The following is a 10439-nucleotide window of genomic DNA, read 5'->3' as shown; positions in this document are numbered from 1 at the left end:
GCCACTGGACGAAAAGGAAGGATGGGCAGGAGAAAAGTTTGAGGGAAGAAGAGGAGACTGGAACGGGAAGAGGAGAAACAGCAGAGAGAACATGGAGGCTGATATTAGGATTCCTCTCTGCACATTTAAAGGTTGTTATGAATGTTCTTAAGGTATGGATGTATTCCAGGCTTTGTATGTCTAGGTGGGCAATTATATCTTATCACTTGGATCAGAGGTTATTGTGTTGTGTGCTATTTTACGTGGTGATTTAAGTTCAAGGGAGTATGGGGTGGCTGGAGACACTAGGCCGCCACGGAATTGGGATGTATATTTCTGGCATGGTGGCCACCTGCCTTGGGAACTAGATCGGTGGAGAGATTGTTGCCAGGCTCAGAGAGAAGCCATCGGCAGTGTGATATGGGATAGAGCAAAGTGGGTGTAAGGCTTTGCTGAATGAGATGAAGATATCTACCAGATATCTTGGGGCACTGTGGTGTCAGATCTAGTGTGGGATAAAAGATGGCATTTTTTTTTTTATAATTTTACAGCAATACTGCCCCATGTTCCTTCAGAAATTCCATCAGTGATGTCGAAGTGTAAGCTGCAGTAAAGATTCTCCCCAAGATGCTTTTGGTCATGGTGCTTTATCACAGTAATAGAAGTGTGAATCCTGAGGCAACGAATTTGAAGTTTTTGAGTCACAAACATCCCAGTGCTGATCTTTTGAAAGGGAACAGATTATCCTTGACCTGGACTCTATACTATGTAGAGTGTACACAGACAGCTTTGGTTTGTGCAATGGCATTTTAACCTCACCAAGTCAAAACAATGGGATAGCAATAGATTTTTTGCCAGCTGTTTGTTATATAAAGGAAGGAATGTATGAAACCCTTTGATCAACTTCTGCAAAACTGACAACATGGAGAAAAGATCCTTGTATTAAAATTTTTAAAAGGGGGTTGGGGATTTAGCTCAGTGGTAGAGCACTTGCCTAGGAAGCGCAAGGCCCTGGGTTCGGTCCCCAGCTCCGAAAAAAAAGAACCAAAAAAAAATTTTTTTTAAAAGTATGTTAGAATAATCCATTAAGGACTCGCATACTCATCAACCAGTTACCACAATTATCAGGTCATGACTTGTCTTCCATGTATCCTTCCTTTTTTTTGGGTTAAGGAGTCAAATCTTCAGCTATGAGCTTTTATAGAGTTTTCCTATGTGCATGAATTGGGAAAGGAATATTTTAATATTGAAAGTTTTATGTGCATCAGTGTAGAGTGCGTTGCATTGCATGCCTGGTCCTTTGAAACTGGACTTCCAAAGGCTCGTAAGCCTCCATGTGGATTCAAGAAACGGAACCTGAATCCAATGAACTGTGACCTTAATGGCCGAGCCATCTCTCTATCCTTCAAATGAATTAATTATTTAAAAAAATGAAATCAGTGGCTAGAGAGTGAACAGATGTACATGCAGGAAAAACAACCATAACATAAAAATAAACATAATTAAAAGTCTTGTTCATGTACATGTATTAGATTTGATTAGTACATTACTGTATCTTTTTTTTTTCTTTTTGACATAGCACTGAGATTGGTTTCAGACTCCTGAGTTTCATGGACTCTCTGGAATCAACCTGCAAAATATTTGATATTAAGAGGAGTTGCCACCTATTCTGGCTGGTTTTGTGCCAACTTGGCACAAGATAGAGTCATAAGAGAGGAAGGAGTCTCAGTTAAGGACTTGCCTTACACAGATCCTACCTTAAGGTATTTTCTCAATCAGTGATCGATGGAGGGCCCAATCCATTGTGGGTGGTGCCATGCTTGGGCCAGTCATCCAGGGTTATGTAAGAAAGTAGACTGAGCAAACCCCTAGGAACATGCCAGAAAGCAGCACCCCTCTATAGCATGGCTTCTACATCAGCACCTCCCTCTAGGATCCTGTCCTGTTTGAGTTCTTGTTCTGACTTCCTTAGAGATGAGCAGCAATGTGGAAGTGTAAGCCTGACAAACCCTGTCCTCCACAACTTGCTTTTGGTCATGGCGCTTTCTCACAACAATAGAAACCCTAACCAAGACACTGCTACACAAGACCATTGTTGTGTGTGTTCTAATCTGTAGACCCCCCCTTTCATCTTACTTTTGTGTGTGTGTGTGTTACAATCTGGTTGCTGGTGGATCTGTAGAACAATCCCTACTAAACTTCAATATGAAGTATGGTATGGTTGCATAGGCTTGTAACACCAGCTCTCTGTGGGCTGAGGCAGCAGGTTCAGGAGTTCAAAGCCAGCCTGAACTATGTTTACAACTCTATCGAAACAAAAACAAACACAAAAATACAAACAAGCATCAAATCCCATTGAATCTTCAAAATGGACCAGAATATTAGGAGAACTTGGGTTTCCTGCCTTCCAGCTTAGTTCCAAGTTCACACAATGTCTCAAAAACAGAGTCACAGATCAGGATACCCGATGTCTTCTGGCCTTGACACTCACCTGCACTCACCCCCTTCTATGCTCTGGCCTCTTTCCATAGATTCTGATAAACTATTCCATTTTTCTTTTCTTTCTTTCTTTCTTTTTTTTTTTCAGAGCTGGGGACCGAACCCAGGGCCTTGCGTTTGCTAGGCAAGCGCTCTACCACTGAGCTAAATCCCCAACTCCAAACTATTGCATTTTAAAAACTACTTATTTTTTTTTATTTTATGTGCATTGGTGTTTTGTCTGCACGTGTATCAGTGTGAAGGTGTCAGGTCTTGGAGTTACAGTTGCGAGCTGCCTTGTGTGTGCTAGGCATTGAACACAGGTCCTCTGGAAGAGCAGTTAGTCCTCTTCTGTTGCTGAACCATCTCTTTGCCAAGTGTTGTCTTTTTAGTAAGTTACCAGGTGATGCTCTTACTGCCCTTCTTCTTCTTCTTCTTCTTCTTCTTCTTCTTCTTCTTCTTCTTCTTCTTCTTCTTCTTCTTCTTCTTCTTCTTCTTCTTCTTCTCCTTCTCCTTCTCCTTCTCCTTCTCCTTCTCCTTCTCCTTCTCCTTCTCCTTCTCCTTCTCCTTCTCCTTCTCCTTCCCCTTCCTCTTCCTCTTCCTCTTCCTCTTCCTCTTCTCCTTCCTCTTCCTCCTCTTCCTCCTCTTTCTTCTTCTCTCTCCCTCTCTCCCTCTCTTTCCCTCCCTTGTGTCTCCCCCCACCCCCACCCCCCACCCTCGTGTGCCTGTGTGCCCTTTCTCTTTTTTTCCATATCCTCAGCTTGGTGCTATTCTTGGCCTTGGTCCTTGGGGTCAGTGAACTCACCCAAGGGCAATTCCCAATAAACCCGTTTTAAATACACTCTAATCTGGTATTTACTGGTCTAGTTCACCAGTGGAGAAAAAAAACATACCAGTCCAAGTGTTATTTTACACATCCCTATAGTCTAGATTTCCCTAACTCCACTCATTAGCGTATTGTCATTCATTATGCTCATTTTCCTGTTTGAGTCCATTTCCTGAATTGCTTATTGGGCTTAAAATTAGATTCCTTGGATTTAGATTTTGGTTTTCACATGTTTGATACGTGCTTTGAGCAGGTCACTTAATTGTCCTGTTAACCCAATATAGTAGGATCACTGTGAGGATTAAGTACTTTTTTTCTTTTTTTCGGAGCTGGGGACCGAACCCAGGGCCTTGTGCTTGCTAGGCAAGTGCTGTACCACTGAGCTAAATCCCCAACCCCAGGATTAAGTACTTTTAAAAATGAAGTGTTTATGTACTTTGGTACTGGTGCTTAACAAATGCTGAATAAATACTAGTTTTCAACCACGAAACTAGAGAGGGGGACATTGTTTGCGGAAGGCCTTGAATATAGTAGAGTTTTGTTGTGTTTTCCATGCTTTTAGCATTAGCAGGCGAACTCCAGAAACTACCTGGAAGCAGTCTCAGCCTATTTATTAAGTCAGCCAAAGCCACTGCTTTAAACACCTCAGGTCACGTGACGCCGTGGATCACATGACTGGAGAACAACATGGCTGCGCCCGCGGGAGAGCCGGCTCCCCGCTGCTGTACAGGGCTGGCTCAGGTCTTCTTGCTGCTGGTGCTGGCGTGCGGGGCAGCGGGGAGCGATGAGGCCGAGGCCGGGGAAGGTGCGGTGTCCCTCGCTGGTTCCTGCGGCTGCGGAACGCCCCAGAGGGCTGGGGCCCATGGCAGCTCGGCGGCCGCGCAGCGCTACTCCCGGGAGGCGAATGCCCAGGGCCTGACCTCGGGCCCACGATCGCTCGCTCTCACTAAGGTGCACCTTCCGTTCTTGGGGCGTGTGGGTGCTGTCGGGCTGCCGTATGAGGCCTGGCTCTGCCAGAATAGGGGTGATTAGGAACTCCTGGGGAGGGTCTAATCACACCCCAAGTCTCTTACCTACAGATCTCATTTGACAGGAGTCCTCTTCCCTATTCCTCCCCACTAGGAGGTGGGCAGGGGTTTGTGGCTGTGTTTGCCACTGAGACTTAGCTTACCTTGACGACTGTTGTCCACTCTTACTCCTTCTTGCCCACTTCCCCCTTTCTCCACTCTGCCCTCTTGCTGAAGAAATACGAATTTAAAGTCTGATGGATTCAAGTTTAAATTCTCAGTTCTTGTTTTAGTACCTGTGGAAACGGTCTCCAACACTGCCTTAAACTCACTCTGTTTGGCAGACTTGTATTTATTCTGTTGTGCTTAGCACTTCGAGTGCAAAGAAGTATAAAGCCAAGTGTATTGTATTACTTTTATTTATGTCTATGCGTAGTGCCTAGGCGTGTTAGATGTCAGTATGTGTGGATGAAAACAGTGAACAAAGAAATGGTTCTTCATTCTACTTGCTAGCTTTAGGAAGTTCACCTCGGGCGCTCTGAATAAAACTAACACTCTTTTTGTATCCTATCCAGTCTGTTCTTGTTTCCCGGATCACTTTTCTTTCCTCTATGTTAATTCGCACGAAGGTTCAGGATTTGGTGAGGGGGTAACATCTCCTCTGGGTCTTAACCTGATGCTTCCTTTCCTCCCTTTCGATATTTCCAGAGATTGACCCAGTGGTAGTTAACACTGCAACAACTAAAGATGCCTGTCTATAAATCCCCACAGCATATCTTTGGGGGCAGGTGCCCAATGGCAGCTTGTCTTCTATTTTGCTTACTGTCGTGTTATTTTCCTGTTATCTACTTGATGATGGAAAGAGTTTTAGATTTGTTTTATTCTCTATGGATTTGCCCCCGTCCTTCCAACCCAGTGCCTAACCTATTTTAGGCATTCTGTAATATCTCTTGAGCGATGTTTTGTCTGTTTTTTGTTGTTGTTGTTGTTTTTGGTATTTACAGTATTTCGAGGCTATTTCAGGGGTAAAGGCTGTCAGATACTTTTCAAAGGGATCCTTTGTAAATTTATACTTCTACTGCATCCACCCAAAGAATCCTGTACAGTGCATCATCTTCCGGGTCATAAGTGAGGCAACTGAAGCTTCATGAGTCAAATCTTAGTGATGGTAATTTGAATGTTACTCCACCTATGAGAAGTGTCTGTGTAGTGTGGCTGGGTAAAGCCTCGTGTAGCAATGTTGCTGTTGGCATAAAGATATTTTTTTGGGGGGGGGCTGGGCCTTTTATGCTATGTTCAAGGAGTAGAAAGTAGGAAATGGAAAAAAAGCCTTACAAAATAATTTTATATGAGTTGATTTTATTATTATGCACAAAACAAAAAAAATCACACAGTAGCAAATGGAATCAGGATAGGTTAAAGTGAGGGAGGGAGAGATTTATGGATTCTCTATAATTGGGAAGTTGAGATGGCACAGGACGGTGGACACAGCTGGATCCAGTGCATCAGGCAGCATCCCCAGGCCCATTGTTGGCTGTCCCTTAGCCATCTTACTTTACTGTAGCTCTGTTTTTATAGAGAACATCCCATCTGCTAAACCAGTTGGAAGAGGAAGAGTTTCTTCTTGGTGGTTCCAGGAAAAGTTACCAGATAAACTTTGAGCCATCATCATCCTGTTCCAAGTTGAATCTTTGTGGTCAGAAGAATGCCAGGATTGGCTGGGTTGGAATATATACATTGAACTAATAAATTGTCCTATGCTGTTTAAACTCACTGAGAAGTGATGTTGGCTTCCCCGTGTTAGACCCAAGCATGTTTGTCTTCAGAGTGTTCTTCAAGATCCCTGACCACAGAATGGATGAAACAGTGTATCCTTGAATACTGGTAAGAGATACTTTCCCAGGAAGGGAACTCAGCTACTCCTTATTTCTTGATACAAAAGGGATAAACAAATCGGGTGCTGGGAATGGCTAGTGGGAAGTCTGACCTAGGAGAAGACTTTCTGCCTTGGATACTTTTTTGTTGAACAAAGGCTCCATCTGACTCTTTGATGCTTTGAGCTTTCCTAGACAGTTTTTGCTGACTACTGTATCTGATATCATGTTCTACAAGCCTGCTGTTTACCTAATAAACTCACTCACTGGAGCCTGGAAACCTGGAAACATAGTTGTTCTGGGTCACTGTGCATGCTGAACTCAGGCCTTTGTGACAGGACATGTAGCAGTGTCAACCATCTTGGGTCACACATGTCTAGTGAGCTTTTTTTTTTTTTTTTTTTTTTAAATATTTATTTATTTTATATATGTGAGTACACTGTAGCTGTCTTCAGACACACCAGAGAGGGCATCAGATCCTATTACAGATGGTTGTGAACCACCATGTGGTTGCTGGGAATTGAACTCGGGACCTCTGGAAGAGCAGTCGGTGCTCTTAACCGCTGAGCCATCTCTCCAGCCCCCGAGCTTTTTTTTTTCTTTATTAACTTGAATATTTCTTATTTACATTTCGATTGTTATTCCCTTTCCCGGTTTCCAGGCCAACATCCTCCTAACCCCTCCCCCTCCCCTTCTTTATGGGTGTTCCCCTCCCCATCCTCCCCGAATTGCCACCCTCCCCCCAACAATCACGTTCACTGGGGGTTCAGTCTTAGCAGGACCCAGGGCTTCCCCTTCCACTGGTGATCTTACTAGGATATTCATTGCTACCTATGAGGTTGGAGCCCAGGGTCAGCCCATGTATAGTTTTTGGATAGTGGGTTAATCCCTGGAAGCTCTGGTTGGTTGGCATTGTTGTTCATATGGGGTCTCCAGCCCTTTCAAGCTCTTCCGGTACTTTCTCTGATTCCTTCAACGGGGGTCCTATTCTCAGTTCAGTGGTTTGCTGCTGGCATTCGCCTATGTATTTGCTGTATTCTGGCTGTGTCTCTCAGGAGCGATCTACATCCGGCTCCTGTCGGTCTGCACTTCTTTGCTTCATCCATCTTGTCTAATTGGGTGGCTGTATATGTATGGGCCACATGTGGGGCAGGCTCTGAATGGGTGTTCCTTCAGTCTCTGTTTTAATCTTTGCCTCCCATCCCCTGCCCAGGGTATTCTTGTTCCCCTTTTAAAGAAGGAGTGAAGCATTTGCATTTTGATCATCCGTCTTGAGTTTCATGTGTTCTATGCATCTAGGGCAATTCAAGCATTTGGGCTAATAACCACTTATCAAAGAGTGCATACCATGTGTGTTTTTCTGTGATTGGGTTAGCTCACTCAGGATGATATTTTCCAGTTCCATCCATTTGTCTATGAATTTCATAAAGGCGTTGTTTTTGATAGCTGAGTAATATTCCATTGTGTAGATGTACCACATTTTCTGTATCCATTCCTCTGTTGAAGGGCATCTGGGTTCTTTCCAGCTTCTGGCTATTATAAATAAGGCTGCTATGAACATAGTGGAGCACATGTCTCTTTTATATGTTGGGGCATCTTGTGGGTATATGCCCAAGAGAGGTATAGTTGGATCCTCAGGCAGTTCAATGTCCAATTTTCTGAGGAACCTCCAGACTGATTTCCAGAATGGTTGTACCAGTCTGCAATCCCACCAACAATGGAGGAGTGTTCCTCTTTCTCCACATCCTCGCCAGCATCTGCTGTCACCTGAGTTTTTGATCTTAGCCATTCTCACTGGTGTGAGGTGAAATCTCAGGGTTGTTTTGATTTGCATTTCCCTTATGACTAAAGATGTTGAACATTTCTTTAGGTGTTTCTCAGCCATTCGGCATTTCTCAGTTGTGAATTGTTTGTTTAGCTCTGACCCCCATTTTTTAATAGGGTTATTTGTCTCCCTGCGGTCTAACTTCTTGAGTTCTTTGTATATTTTGGATATAAGGCCTCTATCTGTTGTAGGATTGGTAAAGATTTTTCCCAATCTGTTGGTTGCCGTTTTGTCCTAACCACAGTGTCCTTTGCCTTACAGAAGCTTTGCAGTTTTATGAGATCCCATTTGTCGATTCTTGATCTTAGAGCATAAGCCATTGGTGTTTTGTTCAGGAAATTTTTTCCAGTGCCCATGTGTTCGAGATGCTTCCCCACTTTTTCTTCTATTAGTTTGAGTGTATCTGGTTTGATGTGGAGGTCCTTGATCCACTTGGACTTAAGCTTTGTACAGGGTGATAAGCATGGATCGACCTGCATTCTTCTACATGTTGACCTCCAGTTGAACCAGCACCATTTGCTGAAAATGCTATCTTTTTTCCATTGGATGGTTTTGGCTTCTTTGTCAAAAATCAAGTGACCATAGGTGTGTGGGTTCATTTCTGGGTCTTCAATTCTATTCCATTGGTCTATCTGTCTGTCTCTGTACTAATACCATGCAGTTTTTATCACTATTGCTCTGTAATACTGCTTGAGTTCAGGGATAGTGATTCCCCCTGAAGTCCTTTTATTGTTGAGGATAGTTTTAGCTATCCTGGGTTTTTTGTTATTCCAGATGAATTTGCAAATTGTTCTGTCTAACTCTTTGAAGAATTGGATTGGTATTTTGATGGGGATTGCATTGAATCTGTAGATCATTTTTGGTAAAATGGTCATTTTTACTATATTAATCCTGCCAATCCATGAGCATGGGAGATCTTTCCATCTTCTGAGATCTTCAATTTCTTTCCATAGAGGCTTGAGGTTCTGATCATACAGATTTTTCACTTGCTTTGTTACAGTCACAGTGAGGTATTTTATATTACTTGGGACTATTATGAAGGGTGTTGTTTCCCTAATTTCTTTCTCGGCTTGTTTCTCTTTTGTGTAGGGAAAGGCTACTGATTTATTTGAATTAATTTTATACCCAGCCACTTTTTTGAAGGTATTTATCAGGTTTAGTAGTTCTCTGGTGGAACTTTTGGGATCACTTAAATATACTATCATATCATCTGCAAATAGTGATATTTTGACTTCTTCTTTTCCAGTCTGTATCCCCTTGACCTCCTTTTGTTGTCTGATTGCTCTGGCTAGAACTTCAAGAACTATATTGAATAAGTAGGGAGAGAGTGGGCAGCCTTGTCTAGTCCCTGATTTTAGTGGGATTGCTTCAAGTTTCTCTCCATTTAGTTTAATGTTAGCAACTGGTTTGCTGTATATGGCTTTTACTATGTTTAGGTATGGGCCTTGAATTCCTATTCTTTCCAGGACTTTTATCATGAAGGGGTGTTGAATTTTGTCAAATGCTTTCTCAGCATCTAATGAAATGATCATGTGGTTTTGTTCTTTCAGTTTGTTTTTATAATGGATCACGTTGATGGTTTTCTGTGTATTAAACCATACCTGCATGCCTGGGATGAAGCCTACTTGATCATGGTGGATGATTGTTTTGATGTGCGCTTGGATTCGGTTTGCCAGAATTTTATTGAGTATTTTTGCGTCGATATTCATAAGGGAAATTGGTCTGAAGTTCTCTTTCTTTGTTGGGTCTTTGTGTGGTTTAGGTATAAGAGTAATGGTGGCTTCATAGAAGGAATTCGGGAGTGCTCCATCTGTTTCAATTTTGTGGAATAGTTTGGATAGTATTGGTATGAGGTCTTCTATGAAGGTCTGATAGAATTCTGCACTAAACCCGTCTAGACCTGGGTTCTTTTTGGTTGGGAGACCTTTAATGACTGCTTCTATTTCCTTAGGAGTTATGGGGTTATTTAACTGGTTTATCTGTTCCTGATTTAACTTCGGTACCTGGTATCTGTCTAGGAAATTGTCCATTTCCTGCAGATTTTCAAGTTTTGTTGAATATAGGCTTTTGTAGTAGGATCTGATGATTTTTTGAATTTCCTCTGTTTCTGTAGTTATGTCTCCCTTTTCATTTCTAACTTAGTTAATTTGGACACACTCTCTGTGTCCTTTCGTTAGTCTGGCTAAGGGTTTATCTATCTTGTTGATTTTCTCAAAGAACCAACTTTTTGTTCTGTTGATTCTTTCTATGGTCCTTTTTGTTTCTACTTGGTTGATTTCAGCTCTGAGTTTGATTATTTCCTGCCTTCTACTCCTCCTGGGTGTATTTGCTTCTTTTTGTTCTAGAGCTTTTAGGTGTGCTGTCAAGCTGGTGACATATGCTCTTTCCTGTTTCTTTCTGCAGGCACTCAGAGCTATGAGTTTTCCTCTTAGCACAGCTTTCATTGTGTC

The 10439-nt window shown here is 42.5% G+C and overlaps 1 protein-coding gene across 1 annotated transcript in view; it reads left to right on the top strand.

Moving 5' to 3' along the window:
• Positions 1–3961: 3961 nt before the first annotated feature.
• Positions 3962–10439, top strand: part of Sumf1 (sulfatase modifying factor 1) — an 87274-nt gene continuing 80796 nt past the window's right edge. The window contains 1 exon segment of the mRNA NM_001108639.1: positions 3962–4234. Within this exon segment, the coding sequence (NP_001102109.1) occupies positions 3971–4234 (264 nt within the window). The 5' untranslated portion in view covers positions 3962–3970.

The sequence above is a fragment of the Rattus norvegicus genome, chromosome 4 (genome assembly GCF_021556685.1).
Source record: "Rattus norvegicus strain SHRSP/BbbUtx chromosome 4, alternate assembly SHRSP_T2T, whole genome shotgun sequence".
NCBI lineage: Eukaryota > Metazoa > Chordata > Mammalia > Rodentia > Muridae > Rattus > Rattus norvegicus.
The sequence above is the reverse complement of the archived record's forward strand: the minus strand, read 5'-3'. Positions and strand labels throughout refer to the sequence as shown.